We start from the raw sequence: 18070 nt of genomic DNA on the forward strand, positions 1-18070 counted from the left end.
CATACAAGGCTAGACATTCTGGAAATTGTCCATGTTTAATGGATATAGTTAGAATAACTTTAATACCTACTTTATTTGCTGCCTTTTTTTTTTTTAACTGAATCAAGCAAATACGTTCTTTACTCTTGGACATTGACAATTGCCTCCCATCACAGCAGAGGACATCTAAAACAGTGAGATGGAGCTATACCCTGATATTAGAAGCACCTTGGACATGGCCTGATACAATGTGGGGTTGTTGCAGTAATATTTTACTATAATTGCTTTCCTAAGATGACAGAGCACTGCAATTGCTGTCATTTTTTCAGTATGAGTTGAACCCAATGTATGTGATTCAGGCATATTCACTTGACAGAATGCTCTGAATTTACATGATTGGAAAGCTCTTCAGATTAAATGCAATTCATCAAGGCATTTTTCCCAAGTAAAATACCTGTATCAAATTGGCCACTTTTTCTTTACAAAGGTGGGAGGAAAATAATCTTACTGAATTCACGAAAAATCTATGAACTGTCTGCACATGCCATCAGGTAGGTAGGTAAATAACGTTTCTAATTAGTTCCAGACGTAAAACAGCATGTGCAAGATTGAAGTCTGAGTTGAAGTTCTTAGAAAAAGAAAAAAAAAACACTACAGAACAGTACTACAAACTTCTGAAATGATGGCTTTTTCAGAATATCAGACCCTCAAACCTATTGAATCTCATAAAATGTTAGTCAGAATCTTAATAAGAAAAATGCTTAGATGAAGTGTTAGCAAGTTCTTTACCATTGCAGTACCAGTCAGGAATATTATAACATAGAATTATGCAGCAGGTTCTCTGGAACCTTGCCATAAATAATAGTTATGTGGTCTTAAGACATCAATAACCGCTCACAAACTGTTCTCTTATGCTAGTTTCAAGCTCCTCGTATTTCTGTTAATCCACATACACACAGATGGTGCATTACATATGATGACTGCCTACAGTTATGTGAATGCAACACAGTTGTTGCAACTAGTAAGAACTTGCATTTATTTTAAAAAGCTGTGTTACTACGCAATAACTCAGATGTTTTGATATTTTTGAGATCCTGATTCTGCAATAAACTTACGGAACAGAATTTGGTACAGCTTTAACCAGATAAGATCACAGCAGAATGGAAGACTGGAGTCAAGACTAGACAAGCGCTCCCTTGGTAAAAGAAGTCAGATCTTTTTTTTTTTTTTCCATCACTTTTCCTTCCCTTTGTGAGCACAAAGTAAAAATTAAACTTGCTTTAACCACACTTGGTTGGATGAGTGTTGTTGAGATTATGGTAATTACTAGTTCATTATCGGAAACTGTATCCTGGTCTTCTGACTCATAAAAGACTTCAGAGTCTCTGTTAATGTTTAGCAACTTTACATATGAGCAAAATAGAAAAAAGAAAGTCAGCAATACCATTGAAGATGAGATTATTATCAAATAACTTTTTTCTATAAATTATTTTTTTTCTGCAAGTTACAGATTGATTTAGATTACTTGGATGTAGCAGTGTGGTGAGTAGCATAAGCCCAAGGCTTGTACTTTATTCTAAACTTGAATTAGCAGTTACTGAAAAAAATCTAATTAATTCAAATAGAGGTTGTTGTGTGTGTGTGTGTGTGTTTTTTAAAAGAACTTTGACTTCTTGTGTACTGTAGCTTTATTTCACATGGTTTACTTTTTTAAGCAATCACAAGTTTGTTTGAATCACAGCAAGGATCGGTTTGCTGATGTTCATGGGTTTATTATTTGGAATCTAGCCTTCCCTTAAAAATTTGAATTGATAACCCACTAATCTTAAGCCATTATGTTTTTATTTGTTAGGTTGGAGAATAATATCTAACACTTTATCCCTGTTGAAATGTTTGCAAGCTTTGGTGGTCACTTCTTTGTGAGGTTTTATTTGAGATGTATACATACATACGCAAGTGTCCTGGTTTCAGTTAGGACAGAGTTAATTACAATTACCTCAGTCTCTCTCAAATAACCAGCATAACAAAGTCCTGCACCAGTAACTTTTATGATTTTGAAATGAATCAATACTTCACAGCTGATTATTTCTTTGACTTCTCAATTTGGAAATGCCTATGAGAAGTTTGAGCATCTTAACAAATTTTTTTCATGACATTTTTTTTGAAAAATCATTCGCAAGTAATTTTTCTGAGAATTATTATTCACTGGATTACTGACAAGCTGTTAGTTGTTTTTACTTGAAATCTCATGGAAAAACTGAAATGTGGTCTGTTCATTTAGGCTGGATTAATTCTGTAATTTTCTCTTCACAGTTTAAACACTACGGAATCAGGCTTCAAAATCTGTTTCCCCAATAATGTTGTAATTTTTTTATCTTTCTGATAATATTGGTCTCAGTTAACTCACGTAAATATTCTCAGACAGCAGGCAGCGCAAATTTTCAGGTTTTCGTGTGTGTGTGTGTGTATATATTTAGGAAGTTGGCCAATTCTAATTAAGACTATGAAACTGAATCAACTCAATTTTAAAGAAAACAGGCAATGAGGGAATCTAGCTTTGATTTGAACAGGTCCCTCTACAGGTTAAAATGTTAAAATACACTCTGCAAAAATCTCTTAGATGCTTCTCACAGAATCAGTGTGGTTTTTACTAAAGTCAGCACCTGAGAATTCTGAGTGGGCAATAATCCAGATATTAAAAGAAAGGAAGTGTTGAGCTTGGGAACTATAGAAGTTGAAAGTGCTTATAGGATTACCACAGTGCCATGGCTTGGCCACCACAAGTTGGTCTTTTTGGATAAATAAATTTCAAATTTTATTGTAGGAATAGGCATGTTCTAAGAGATATACTTCTCAGAGAGACGACAACATGAAAGAATGCACTGTCCTGCTGTTCTGAATGTCTTGCTCCTTTAAAACTTTAAATCAGTATCTTGGAAGCAAAAAAAGTCCTTTACTCTTGCTTGGCCACCATGTGAAGTGGCCCTGCATCTGCCATGAGCCAGGTATCCTCATATGGCACACTGGCGATGCCTCAATGCTAGTGCTGTGCAAAATGACATCTCATTTCAAAGGCACAAGTCCTGTGTCATTTTCAGATTAGCAATGACCCAATATCCCAGAGCCTAACAACTTCGAAAAAGTGGAAAGGACAGCTCTGGGCTGCAGATTTCTAAAAGCAAAAAAGGGGAGGCTTTTATGCAGAAATCCCACTGGCCCACACTGAATTTTATAGCAACTGACTGATATATGCATGCACATCTTTCACATGCACAACTCTTTCTGTTCTTCATATTTTAGTCCCTCAGTTGATTCATGATGGAGGGGCCTATGCTACAGAAATGCTTTGGCCAGTCCTCGCTTAGGGGCTCTAACATTGCAAAGCGTCCTTGCAAATACTGATAGCTCTGTCTGGTGCTGTAGGCTTTGCTTGAGTTAGAAATGCTAAATGAACCATCAAAACACCTGATACGAAGTCTTTCAGAAAACAAAAAACAAACAATCAAAAACAGAGAAGGCTGAGGCAGACAAACCTGTTTCAGATCCGAAGTGGAAGTCAGTCCTGCCTGGAGATAAGGGAATGGCCAAGATGATCTCCTGAGGCCTTTTCCAAATAAATTTCCTATTTTCCATTATTCTGTTAGGAGAACATAAAAAGAAAAAAAAAAAAAAACATCAGTCAAAAGGATGTCTCCTACCAGAAACACTCCCAGCACTGTGAAAATTAGTCGCTTACATTGGTAACTGACTAACCTTGTGTGGCTATGCCTCACTTCCCTTTTTCATAGTTCCCAAAATTTGTACAATCAGTCCAAAGCCTAATGCTTTCACATTGCATCATAAAAATCTGATTTAAATATTGGCTTTAAGGGAATACCTTATTTGTATGGAATGCTTAGTGCCGCATGTCAGTTCTGCACCTAACGTATACCGGTCTTCTTTTTAGGCTACCACTTCCATCCATGATAATTATAAGCCACGACTTACATTGTTTTAAAGCATTTATCATTTATTAAGTTTTGCGGCATTCAGTGACCGTGCTGATTACCTGGCAGCACAGTGTTTTGGGGGCTGTGCGTTTCCGAGTCACTGATCTCCATCGTGCACGCAGCCACATGAGAGTGACCCGCTTTCTGCAAGCCTCCTGTTGCTTAGTAGCTGTTTGTAACGTGGAAGAGAGTTGGGAAAGTAGTTGTGAGGTAAGAGGAAGAGGGCTGGGAGGCAGAGTGTTCCTGGCTGCCTACAAAGAATTTGTGAATGAGATGTTATTTGATCTAGCCGCGGGAGGAATTTTGTCTCCTCCCAGATACAGGGTGCATGAATTTGCACACTCTGCTCCTCTCTGTTCCCTGCAGCATCCAGGAAAGTTAGTTATGCTTGTGCACCTTGATCGTATGCATTTATTTACCACTGTGGTACCACTTTGTCTTTTAATAGCATCTCTTTGTTACCTAGGGAACGGGTTACAGCCCTGTGCATTCTTTCCCCTGGTGCTTCATGTTTACGTCTGCCATGCACAAGGCTCCCAGTAGCGTCCGAAGTACTACACGTCTGAAACCTCTTGTGCCAGGCCTGCATTACAGTGCTGACACCAGCATGAGGAAAATAGAAAAGATGCAGGATCCAAGAGAATAAAAAAAAAAAGTAATAAAAAAAGTAATAGCTCTATCAGTGCATTGAATCTCACTGTAAGTAGGTGAATTTGTAGTGGACAGGTGAAATTAATTCCAATACTTAGTTGGGATAGCTGTAGAAAGTTAACTTTTTTAACAGAAAGAAATTCCACAAATAACATTTGCTTCTAAGCTAAAGCCTGGTCTGTGTCCCAGTCACAATTGCAGAAGGGTAATAATTTGCCTTTCGAGGGATGTAACGCAGATGGAAAGATTGAGAGAGCCCCAGTGCTTCAGTGATGCAATTTTTTTTCTTTGTTTATAAAGACAGAACTTCAAGTCTAATTGGAAATGGATTGCTTTGTCCTAAATAAGATTTTTACCAATTTCTTCTCACTTGAGTAACATGGGCAGTTCAAATTTTGAGTAAGTCCTTGACTTCTAAAGTATCACATATTTATATCTGAAGCATTTCTCCTCAATCCTAATGACCCTGTAGTTTTCAAAAGGAGGAGTTAAGGAAAAAGTGGTTACTTGTGAAATACTATAAAAATGATTAACCTCCAAGTCTCAGATGAATGCTAAGCAGAACAGTAGTAGTCGTACAGCAGAAATGGAAGACAGTTACCATTTATTTAATAACCCCAAAGGTTGCTTATGATGCAAGTCACAACAGATTTTCAGCAAAGTGTCTATGTATTGAAACAAATAACAAAGGCAGTCTCTTGAGTGTAACAAGACTAAAAGATAGGACCAAGATAAACTGGTCTTTACTGAATTAGGAGAAGCTTATGGATTTATTTGAAAAAAAAAAGGGGAAAAATTGAACCCCAGTTTGTGGGCTGTACCTGTTCGAGAACAAACAGCTGTGCACAAATTTGATACCTCAGCTAATGTGGAAAATCAGATTCCACGTGTCAGCCTCAGCTCTGATCCACAGAGCACTCCTGTAAGCTTCTGCAATCACACTAAAGGATCTGGAAATACGTGATTTAAACATGTCTCTTTGTGTAAAGCAAAGATTGTCAATAAAAAATATCAGAGAGTTTTTGAGAGAAAGAGGAAAAAGTAAGAAAAAGATAGGAGAATGGTCTAAGGGGAAACTACAAGGCTGTCTTCCCATCAGAATGGGAGCCTGGAGAATTTAGGAGTGATGGCTGCATTGATACAGACAAATCTTATTTTACATGCCTGAAATGCTCAAAATGTGTTTCAATATGCAGAGTATAATTTTCTGTTAGGCAGTATTTCACATTAGTGGTTTCATTGTATTCAAAATGTTCTGTGGTGTTGTTTGTTTTTTAGTTGGTTGTGTTTTTTTTTCATTTTTGATTCAGTGAGAGTTTGAAATCATAAAATCATACAATCATTTAGGTTGGAAAAGATCTCTAAGATCATCTAGTCCAGCCTTTTGAGAATGAGAAGTTTCCATTTATTAATATAACATACTTGACTGGTTAAAGGGAGGCTAGTTTCAGTAACTGATGGATGTTGAAACTGGGGAGAAAAAACATCCCATATGAGTCCTAATGCAATGGGAAGGTGGAGCACCTGTGATTAGGACATGGTCACTTGCAGATGGTAGATATGCTTCATGACAGCTCTCCAAGACCTGAATGTGATGTTCTGTGAGAAGTAAGGATGAAAGCTGAGCTTTCTATGCAGGTACTTTTGCTATTCTCTCTTAACTCTTGCACACCGTGTGTCTGCTGTTTAGGTAACAAGTAGGTGGGATAAAATGTTCTGTGCGGCAGTCTTGGCCAAGTAGTTAGAGAAGATTTAAGCTTAATAAGCCTCCTAGAAATGGAGCATTAATATAAGTAAGGCTGGTAATTACCCTATGGAGTTAAGTTGTGATGAAACTGCTGCTGTATAGAGGTGTATGTAGCAAGACTACAAAAACATTTCACTGCTGATGGAAGTGTGACTGTATCTTTCAGCTGTTTTATGGTTGGTAGGGCTTTTTTAATTAAAAAACAACAACAAAAAGGTAATAGTTAATTTCTTTGTAAAACATAATTAGAATGCAATGAAGAAATTTACAAGCAACTAGAAAGCCCCAAAGCATCCTACGTTTTAATTTGGGTCTCTCAAAAGAGAGGCATAAGAAGTATTTTCCATCCAAAAAATATTACTTAAAAGCAGGGAAAGTGTGTCGCTTGTACCATTTCTTTCTCCTCTGTATTAGAGTTAACTTATAATTGACTGCAACTAGCACAAATTACAGCAGTTTCTTCTGCATCAGTACGTGAGTCAGTGAGTAGGGGGTGACTGAGTCAAACTCAGCCCAGATTCTCCCCTCCCACTCCCGGCCCAGCTGCTCCCTGTTTACTCCTTTGGGTTTAGCCCGTGATCCTGATAGCCTACACAGAAAGGCAGAAATAGGGGATGCTCCTACTCCTGAGAACACAGGTGAATTCTAACCGTGCTGTACCATGTCAGCATGAACTTCAAGTTCATCAGCTTTCTGTTCAGAAATAGGGCTTGGGAATTTGCTTAAAGCTGACCATTTCCACTGAACTGGGTCCTTAGTGACTGTTCCAGAGGCTGTAGGTAGAGCTTTGTAAGTCTGGATTGTCCAGCAGACCAGGATGTTTAATGTCATTGACTTGTTCAGATGTATTCTGGCTTTAGAATCCTGAATTTCTGAAGCATTTCTTTAGTGAAGTATTTGGTATTTATATATTGCCCCTATAGTTTCCAAGGGAAACAGTGTTTCTTTTTTTTCTTCTGATACGGAGGGTAAAACCACCAGCAATTATACTTTCAGTGTATTTATCGCTTTATTCTTGAGTTGTTTCAGCCATAGCCCAGTAATCCACTGAGTGAAGCATTGTTCTGTTAGGTTTCATCCTCCCCACAGCCTAGTATGCTTTGGGGATTTTCTTCTTTAATCCAGTGTTGTTGCAGTTTGCAACTTGTTTTTCTCTTTACCTACATTCAGATCAGTAACGTAGCATGAGGAAAATAAAGGCTTTGTGTTATCCAGGATTTGATTTCTCTCTTGAAGCTTTTCTTTGGGTGTATGGTGGTGTTTGTTTTTTTTTGTGTGTGTGTATGTGTGTGTGTTTGTTTTGTCCTCTTTTTGAGGGTGGTGTCTGTTTTTTAATATCCAGTAAAAGCACACTTCTATTTATAAGCTAAAATTCCTCGGGAGAAAAACGCAACTCTTCCTGTGATGGTCGGTCTTAGTTTTCTTTTTCCAGGTGTATTAAGTAACATCACTGTGCAAGACAGAGCTGTCAGGGATAGAGCAGAAGACTCCATCGGCTCAAAGGGGACAGATTAAGAACCAAACACAAGGTGCTGACGGAGCATAAGGAACATTAACTATAATCTGGTACTTTTTGTAGCAGCACGTTCATTTATGTATACCTTATGAGCAAACAGTGAGAGTTAACCTTTTTCTAAGCAAAAAAATAAGTGGCTAAAGGTGCTGTTCTGTCTAGGGAAATTACCTCAAAAGGAGATTGTTTATTTTGAAGTTGTTCAGCTATTTCAGTACTCTCTATTTAAGTATATAGATTTACAGCCCTTGTAGCTGTGAAAAAATATACCTAATGTGATCAGAGATTACCCAGATCTGTAACTAGCCTGATGCAGAGGTTTGCTAGGGGCAAAGCCCCCGCTGATCTGGGCAGGGCAGCAGTGAGGCCGTGCTGGCAGGAGGTGAGCAGGCTCCCTTCTGCAGCGGGGTGCACCGGAGCTGCCCCACAAGCTGATCAGCTCCCTTGGGTGCTCCATAATATGTGTGAGGTTGTGGGGAGCCTTCATCGCTGCCACTGCTTTTGGAGAGGCAAATGCTAAGGTATAATAACATAGCTAACAGTGGGGCTTAAAAAACCCGTACCACAGCATGGTTAGAGCCAGGGTCAACACAGTTCGTAACTGCGGATTAAGTGGTAGACTGAGCGCTCTTTTAAGTGGATCAGATGGGCTACAGGTTATAACAGTGAGTGTAGCTGGCTGTCTGCTTCGTTAGTTCCAAATATTTTTGTTGAAACCTTCTTTTGTCCAGTTAAGGGTGAAGAAGAGTGGTCAGCTGGGATCTAAAGACATGATAGAATTAGTCTGTGTGCGGATACTTTTGGGGTAGGTGATCACTTAACGCTAACATACATTTGACAGTTGGCATCTGAGTGTTGTTCTGAATTTCAATTCGTGAACCTACAATGTGTCCAACACCACCCTGAGTCACCTCACCCTTAATCATCCTTCAAGCAAATCCATCAGACTACTCTGCAAAGCGTGGTCAGTGGTAAACACATGAATCAATATCCCCACGCTGTTTTGACTTTATCTTAAGCCACAGCCTTTGCAAAAGATGACAGCAAGGGAAAGAAGAATCTAAAAAAAATCTGGAGCGTTGATATTTCAGAAGAGGAATCCTGCCTTGCATTGCTTTTCTGACTAACAGAAACCCCACCTGAGTCACCACAACTGGCTGTTGTGAAGACTGTGATTTAGGGAAACTATGGAAATAATGCAACTCTTTCCGGCAAGTTCTTTGTCACAAAAATCATTCAGCTGAACTAATTGGCTTAATTTAGGATTCAGGTGCTTTGGGCCTTGTAAGCAATACTTATTTGGCTTGAATAGAAGATACTGGAGAAGATAAATCAGTCAGTCATTACTAGCATAACAAGTGATGATCAAATTAAAGATGATGTCTTAGGTTCCTCTATTTTTCCTCTGTGTGCATATTTAGCACACCAGATGGTCAATACAGTCATAATAAACTGGTGGGAATATTTAATTAAATGTGTTCCCAGGACATTAAATGTAGGGCATTATTCTTTGGCTGATGAGCAGAGTAAATATTTTGTAATAACGGAGAGTCCTTGTAGAATATTGCTAGTAGTGTATGAAAATCACATTTGGGAACAGAAGCGTGTTCAAAGCAGAACTTTCTTCACAAAATTAAGACATCTCAAAATGTTAATTCCTTTTATATGTGATTTTTTTTCCTACGACCAATTCACTATTACTCATTACTACCCAATTATTACAAATAGAATGAGAAATCATTTTAAAATTGATAGTCAGAGAATGCAATGAGTCTAAATTAAAGTCTGTAGCCATTTAATTGGCAATAGTCACATTTTTACTGAATACTGAAGGTCTCAGATGGAACACTGAAAAGTAGAACGAAGAACATCATCTCTATTAAAACTGAGAGTGTTCCCTGGTAGTGAAGAAAGCCTGTTTGGTCTTGTTGGGAGTTAATTCTGCTCCCTCTGTGAAACCTCACAGGACTGAAAACACCTTTCTTTCCATCCCCAGCTATGCAACTGTCCATTAGCCCAGCAGTGACACTCCCCTGTTAACAGTATAATTATCTTTTCACTCTAACCAGCTTTATAATATCATGACCTTCTTTACTCCCATAGAGCAGCTTTGTTTGTCTGTGAAAGTGAGATTAGTAGAATGAAAGCAAGGATAAAATTAGCTTGGAGCAGGGAATAGTAACTTGAGAGGGGAAGATCAACTAGAAATCTGAAATACTACAGTTAGTGGGCAACAGAACTGAAAGCAGTCCCTTATTGAGAGTGCATCTATCTCAGAACTAAGTAGGTCATGTTCTCTAACCAGGGTTTATTTTTGAAGAGTCCTTTCACCTTACAGGCAGAGAACATGATTATCGACTTGTAAGATGGCTGGAAACCTAATTCCGAAGGACACTTATTTTTCAGTTGTTGTTGGAAGTATCCTTTATCTGGACGTCTCCTGACATTAGTGTGTGGTTTTGAAAGAGTTACAGGACCTGCCAGCTGACACTATCACATTTTGCTATGGGAAAAGCAAAAATTTTGGCAGGAGGTGTTGGGATAGATAGCACTTGGTTTCTAGACAAACACGATTGCAAACAGGAACATGAGAGCCCATCCACAACTATGCTAGCCCTGTGTCGTTGTTAAGTTTGTACAGTTAGGCACGCAATGCTGGAAGGCCCAAAACTTCAAGGAGTTTAGATATTAAAGGTGCCAATTTCTTTGAGAGATGGCATGTAAGGAGGTTAGCACGGAATTTTACTCTGCCCTCTTTGGTTAGGCTATTTTTTGGGGGGACTGTGTCAAACTGCACTTAGCTAAACTGATTAAAAGTCATTTGTGCTGGTGTTGGCTAAACTGACCTGCTGCAGAAATAAGGTCCCATTTGGAAGAATCCAATTATCAGTACACTGGGAACCAGCAAAGCCCTCCAGAAAGCAGAAGACTGTTAAGTATTGTCAGTAAAAGTTCTCCCTTGCAAATCAGCAGTAGAAAAATTGTTTACTGCAAAAAAAAAAATAAATTGTATTGCTGCACTGTTGCATTGTTCAAAGAATTTGAACAATGTTGCAAGAACAATCCCCCAGTGCTGCAGAGCTCCTTTATTTCCTTATAAATCCTCCCTGTCTCAAAGCTTTCAGATGTATCTAAATTCACAGATGAACGCTCTCTGTACCAGGGACAATTGTGAGCCCTTTTTCTTTTTTTCTCCAGTTCCTGTTAAGTCCTGGATCTTCACTGACATGCTTAGTCACTAAAATAGTGTATGAATTTGCACTTGTAGCTGATTTTAATTGTTGGTTTAGAGTTAAGTCTCAACAGTACAATGCTATGGAAGTGTTCTGATTTTTTTATTATTAATATTTTACTATTAAATACAGCTTACTTGTTTTTTAGTGCCTTTGGAACCGCAGACTGTCAAACCTCACTTAAGCGGTCATGCCCAGATGGATAGATTGATTTTGAAAGGGTCCAAATGCAAGAACAGAGTCTTAAATGTACCAAAGTTTGGCTAGTTACAGTGGCAAATATTTTCTACAGAGATACACTACCTGGGCAGTTAAAAAATAAAGAGGAAGAGAGTGCAAATTTCTGTTTTATTAGAACAACAGGGAGAGGGTTTGGGGAAAGAGAAATCAGACTGGGATTCATAGAAAATTGCCTCCTTGCTTTCACTTTTTATAGGGCTCATTAGTCAAACCTGCTGCTGCACGGATTCCCTGCCCCCTCCCCTGAGCCCTGCCAGCTGATACCAGCTACGGCTGTCTGATATCATTTGCTTTCCTCTTGCTGTAACCTTTAACTATGCGTGTCTTTCAGTCTTTAAGTCTGAGAGGTTGAAAATGATTCCAGCTCTTAGAAATACGTTTGTGAGCTTTGGTTTGGAGCCAGTGGCTGAAGAAGAGGGCAGCAGGAGGATGGCAAGGGTGAGGCGTAGGCCTGCTATGCCTTCCTGGGACACAGCACGTCACCTCTCTCCCTGTACCTCGGTTTCCCAGATGTGTGCAGGAATAATAGCTTTTCCTTAGCTTATTGCAATGTTGTTAGGATAAAGACTTTGACGGGACTAGGTCCCACAGCTGAGATTTTAAAACTAAGAACAAGTTGCTGAAGACAGCTGTCAAGGTCCTAATGTGAACTATACCAAAGCGTCTCTCATGCAGCCGTGCTGATGGCTTGGCATCCTCCTGGTATTTGTGTTGTGCATCTCCCTTCCTTAGTCTGACCAACAAAATTCTCCTACATAGCTCACACAGATGAACCAAGATGTAGTATGTGTCAGGCAAATATTCCCAGACGTTAGACACATGGCCATCCTTAATGGTCTTTCAACTGGTGCTGAAATGGAAAACAGTAATGCTAGATACCCCCAATTCTCTCTTAATTAGAGCTGCAGCTCCTTTTACCTGTTAGAGCTAAGTAGTAAACCGCTTCCAAAATATGCAGGTGAGATATCTGCTAGTCATGATTTTGACCTAACAGCTTCAGGCCCAGCAAGTAACCAAAAGAACTGGGAAGTCTGAGTCAGCCGAGACCATTTTACTGAATCACTAGGACAGTTCCCAAATGTTTCCTCCTAGGTGGCTATGTACATACACAGATCCAGCACCTGCTTTCAATCAGTGAGATTGCTCATGTGCTAACTGGCATGCTGGGGAGCAAGGACACAACTGAGGTTACATAAAGAACGACCTAACTGCTCCAAGCATGCAGGGCTGTCCTCAGGCCTGCTCAGCCTGCCCATGGTGTTACTTCTTTGTCACTTGTCGCTCTCCTAGAGTGTAATACAGTGCTCTGCAACAGTGCTTGTTATTTAAGAAGATTTGCTAGGGATTTATACCCCTTTTTCACCAGCAATAATAGAGCATTATTTCTTGCAAAATTAATTTGACCTGTTCCTGACATTGAGATTCTCAGCATCAGTGATAACTATATTTACTCCCTCCTAAAAAATCAGTACACAAGTCTGAAGGCTAAGGGCCCAGTGACAGGGCTTTTATATGGATTTTGCGTTCTTTTATAGCTCCTAAAAATCAGGCCAGGCCACGAGAAGTAGGACTTTGAAGTACAAGAAGCATCACTACTTTAAAAGAAAGCCTAACATAGCATTAATGTTTTGCATAAATTCGTTTGAGTAATGCTTCTGAGAAATTATAAGTTGATGTGACACAGTACAGAGGCAATAATAGAACAATGTAAATGTAGGTTGGACTTTCATTCTACCATTTTTGCACCAGAATATCCCAGAGAACATTGTTGCTTTCCAGTGACTTAAGCCTTCGCTTCCCTCTTTATTAGAAAATGTAGGTTCAAAGACAAACTTAACAAATACCTTGTGGGACTGGGGCCATGGTAGCTCACAGAAGTACCATCTGCTGCTGCTGCCACCCTGCTGGGATCCTTTCTGCAGAGCTCAAACACTGACAGGCCTGAGCCAGAAGCATGGAGACCCTCAGTCCTGCTCTGAAGTGCCCTAGGAGGCTGGGAGAAGGAGGCGATGCAGGTACTTTTGTCCCTGTTTCACCTCTTTTGGATGTTATGTGCTGCTTAATTACGTGAGCGGGCTAATGCCTTGTTAACTTGTAAGACCCGCTGGTGGCATTAGCTGCCTTCCTACAGCATGTCTGGGAAGCCGTGCTGCCCTCTGTGTGCGTGCTGGGTGCTGTGCCTCTGCTGGCGAGGGCTCCTCTGCTTGCTCACTGCTCTGACCCCCAAAGCCACAAGTCAGGCAGCCGCTGGTGTTGTGTAAAGAGAGCACGACTCCAGAGACAAAAGGTTGGGGAAGGGTAGATCTGCTCTGTAGGCAGCATCCAGCTCTGGCTGCTCTTGTATTAGATTTTACATAATTGATTAAGATGTGGTTGTTAATTACAAGCTTGCTGTACCTTAGCATAAAGATTGTCATCTCTCTCTGGTAGTTACAGTAGCTACATGTAGCCGGACGGTAAAGGCAGCTGTAAAAGCAACCATTTTTGTTACCATTCCTTGCTTGTGCAGGGAGCAGAGCAACCCCAGGAAAAATAGTTCAAGCTAAATTAGCAAGGACCTGGAAGAGAACAAACTCGGAAGTGTCTACTTTATGCCAAGTCATTTTAAGGACAGCCAGGGAAACACACACACACACACAAAAAAAAACAAAAGATGAAAACTACTGGGCAGAAAAGGTATATGGCAGAGCACTGAACTTCTTAGTGATCACAGATTTGACCAAGAACACCGCTGCACTTATGAGCTATGCTTGTTAGTGAAAACATGTGGCTTCTAACACTTCTTCTCATGCATTTCACTCCTGTAGTCTCCGGGATGCTAGCAGTACATAACAGAAGTCCTCTCTTGTGCTAACATTTGTAGTAGTGAGAAATACGACACAATGCTTCCCCAGAAAAACATCTGCTGATGTTGACTGGGGAAAAGCCTGTCTACTTCTTTGACAGCAAAGAAATTTCGCAATTTCAGTTTTAGATCAGTTGTTCTGATCTGAACAGTTCTAGGAATTCCTTGTGAAGTTACTAATGCTCCAGGTGCGATCTTGTTTGGCATTATTTGGTCTCGTATATGTTATGGTCAGATTTTGATCCTTTGTGATGACAGTGTAAACTCAGAATAAATTCTGCTGGGATCCTGGCCCACGGTCCTTCAGTGGTGTAATTCTGTTGCAGGTGGCAACAGCATCTGGTCTTTTAGGTTTTTAATAGGGGCTGTGAGGTCCTCAAGGCATAAGCAATTTCTGTACAGCTCAAATTCTTTTCTTTCAACTACAGCTTGACAATGCCATTCTCACCTGCAGTTTAAAACAGAAGTGTGAGATGCAGCAGTGCTCCAGGTCTGCCAACAGCAGCTGGGAGTCTGTGTGAGGGTCACCGTTATCTGTAGGGATCTCACCCCACAGGCAGTGTTGTCAAACTGAATTTTGCAGCTTTAGGTACCTCTAGGGAACAAACTTTAGATGCCTCTAGGCACTTTGACAGTGTCTTAATGGGGCCATAATTCCAGCAGCATTAATCAGACCCCAGGGTGTAAAAGAGAATGATTCACAGAGAAACACTGTGTTCTCTCAGTCTGTCGATGTGGGAAGGCATTGGTAATGCAGGAGTGGGATTTGTGATATTTTTTAGTTCGCATGCTTAAGGGATTTCCTCTGCAGCTCCAGGAAGGGTTTTATTTCCCTGCAGGAAGAAGTGGCAGGGGTCCCTTGAAAGGAAAGGTAAGGTTTCACACATTGAAAGTGTGGGTGTGAAGAAGGACTGGCTGAGGTTGACGGACCCTGTTCAGGCTGGCGGGGTGACGTGCCTGCACAAGCTCATGCACTGGCGTAGACCTGATCTGTTGCATTTCAAGGGGCTTTCACTGTCTTCCGTTATTTTAAAGCAAGCATGGGGGAAACCGATATTGATGCTTAAGAGTGGAGCTGATGCTTAGATCAGGGCTCTGTTCAAAGCATTGCTGCAAATATTCATCTGGGGTCTGTGGCAGGTGTACAAGCCTGGCCAGCTGCTCGGGGAGGCATTTGGTGACCATCAGTGGGGTGTTTAAACATTGCTGAGTGCCCGAGATGACTAACCCCATGCAGTGCGATTCTTGCCCCCACTTCCTCCTCCATTTCTCTCTCTTCTCCTTTGTTTATCTTTACTTGGTTAGGTTCCAGCCCGACATCAAGGAGCAGGGGAGCACATCTTTCAGCATGCTGAGGAAGAAGACAGGCTTGCAGCCCTAACTCCTTTAAAGTCGACACAAAATACCTGGACAAAAGTCTGTTTTCTTAGTGGGATGTAAGCTCTGCCCTGCTACCCAGGCCCGTGATCGGTTTGGTCCTTGGCCTAACCTAGGGTAGATGATCAGAACTGCTTGCTTTTTAAAGAGGCAGCAAGGGAGGGGAAGAGTTTGATATAGACCCAACCAGATATAGTGTGCAAACTAATTGCAGAATAGGATGGAATGGGACATCAGGGCTGTGATCCAGGAGTGGAGGGTTGTCAGACAATGGACAACTCCTTTTAAAGGAGATACAAACCTTTGACTTGTTCCAGAAGAGAGTAGTGAACAAGTGAAAATGGATTCAGTCACTTTTTATGTTCTCTGTTTTGGATCTAGGTCTGCTCCAGCTCCACCTACCCAAGGTCCCACCAGTGCTGGGGCTGTAGGGCCATCTCCTGCTACCAATGTGGCAAGTAGCAAACGGCTGCAGCAGACACAAGCCCGGGTGGATGAGGTAAGTCGCTCCACGTGATTTGTTGCTCACCACAGGGGTGTTGTTGTGATTTTTTTTTCTTTAAGATGCTTGTCTCACTAGCGATCCTGCTTGTCTGAAGACGATGGGTCTAGGAAATAAGGTTTACCAAAGGATGGCATTTATGAGGAGGCAGACAGTACAAGAGGTATTCTGAGTGTGAACATTCTTGTACTGCTAACACTTCCGCAGAATGAAAATGGACATCGGTGCTGATTCAGGAATTCATCACAGATAGTCACATTAGGAGGAGATGTCATAGTGAATCAGCTCTTTTAACGTGTTCCTGCATTCCTAAAGTTTATATGCTAATCTTACAGGCTGTCTCATAGAGACAAACCACTGGTCTCTTGTAGATACATGCAAGCTATGAGTGTTGTACAGGTGAGGGCTGTGTTTATTAGTCAGAGCTGTAATGATTAATCATCAGAATTTATCCCCAAAGAAAGGCACCCACACATGACATCACAACAACGTCTTCAACAAGTCCTCACTCCTTCTGAATGGTCCTGGAGGAACGCGTGCCCGTTCCAGCATGGATTCTTAAATTCTTGTAGTATACAGAAAATCCCTGACACCTTGGCTGTAATGCCAACGTCCGTCTAACTGCCGTGGTAATGGGAGTGAACAAGCATACTGCTGCTCATGGGTGTACCCTGAGTGTAACAGGAGTACAGCAGCAGCTGTAGCATCCTCGCACGCTTGCTGTGCACATTTGTGTGCTGGCTACTTAGTACAGAGTTTTGCTAAACCCCTACAAAGACTTAAGTAATTACTTACTGCCCATGGGGAAATGGCCAGGGCCTGTGTGATTCTTTTATTCAAAGTCAATAAAATAAAAGCTAGAAAATAGCTGTTTACCAGCAGAAAGACCTTTTTTCAAAAGCTCTAGGTATACTGTAAAAGACCTCACAACATCCAACTCAAACGCTTTTCTTAAGATGAATTAAATACACCTATCAGATTGAGGTTTGTCTCTTTGAGAACTTTTCTTTGCTGAAACCTGAACCAGGGTCTTTCTGGCCTCCCTTTTGCTGATGCTTTGAGCTGATCACAAGAACATCCTCTGTCTGCAGAAATATCTAGGCCCGGTTCTTTCATTATCACTGATTTTCACATCACTCTAACTTCACTGATGTTAATGGAGCGTCTCTTGCAGCAGGGAAAGGAGTATGACACTTCAGCTTCTGTTTTGGGTCAGAATAATGAAATAAACTTCTTGTACTGAACATATTACTTCATAATGGTGCTGTAAGTGTTTATATGAGCTACAGTAAAAGTATCTGTCCCTATAAAGATGAAAAATAATCGCTCGTTATCACTTAAAAGGAGTAATGCAGATCAGACGTGTAGGGCTCTTCAAGCACATCAAAGGAGATGGCTCCAGTGGGGCAGTGAGCCCCAACTTTCTATTTGAGATATTCTATAGTCTGATAATTCTCACTGAAGCCCAAGCAAGTTCTTGTGAAGCATGATGGAGAAATTTTGTCAGGAACTCTTACCCAGTAGGAGAGGAGAGTGTGTAGCTCTTGGACTTGAGGATTATGCAGGTGGTAATTAGCATCCATATTTTCTTCAGCTCCAGTTTGAGAGGGAGATGGAGGTTGGTATGGGTTAGTTTTGAGTGGCTAGCGCATGTTCAGCAGATATTGTTTACCAGGGAATGGACAATTAATCATTAAATCACAGTATGAGAATAGCCACGGGAGACAAACACTACTGGTCTTTCAGTCCTGTGAGGGCACTGGGGCTTACAGCACGGAAGGTTCTGTCTGATCTGCTAAGCATTCCTCTGATCGTCCTTACTAGATCTTTCCTGCTCGTTTTTCTTTCATGTTTCTGGGAAAGTGATCTGTAGGTGGCAGCAAACACCACGGCAGAGCACCACATTGCTCCAGCTACTCTTCTGCTCCAACTGCTGTTGTGCACAGCACTTCAGATCCCAAACCAAAAGTCAAAGCTCATGCTTAAGAGCAAAT

The 18070-nt window shown here is 40.8% G+C and overlaps 1 protein-coding gene across 2 annotated transcripts in view; it reads left to right on the plus strand.

Moving 5' to 3' along the window:
• The window catches only part of LOC106040258 (vesicle-associated membrane protein 1-like), a 48131-nt gene that overhangs the window by 16356 nt on the left and 13705 nt on the right, over positions 1-18070 (plus strand). For both annotated transcript variants that reach the window (XM_048063007.2, XM_048063008.2), the window contains exon 2: positions 15956-16073. In XM_048063007.2, the coding sequence (XP_047918964.1) occupies positions 15956-16073 (118 nt within the window). The remainder of the gene's footprint in view (positions 1-15955; positions 16074-18070) is intronic.

The sequence above is a fragment of the Anser cygnoides genome, chromosome 9 (assembly GCF_040182565.1).
Source record: "Anser cygnoides isolate HZ-2024a breed goose chromosome 9, Taihu_goose_T2T_genome, whole genome shotgun sequence".
NCBI classification, from domain to species: Eukaryota; Metazoa; Chordata; class Aves; order Anseriformes; family Anatidae; genus Anser; species Anser cygnoides.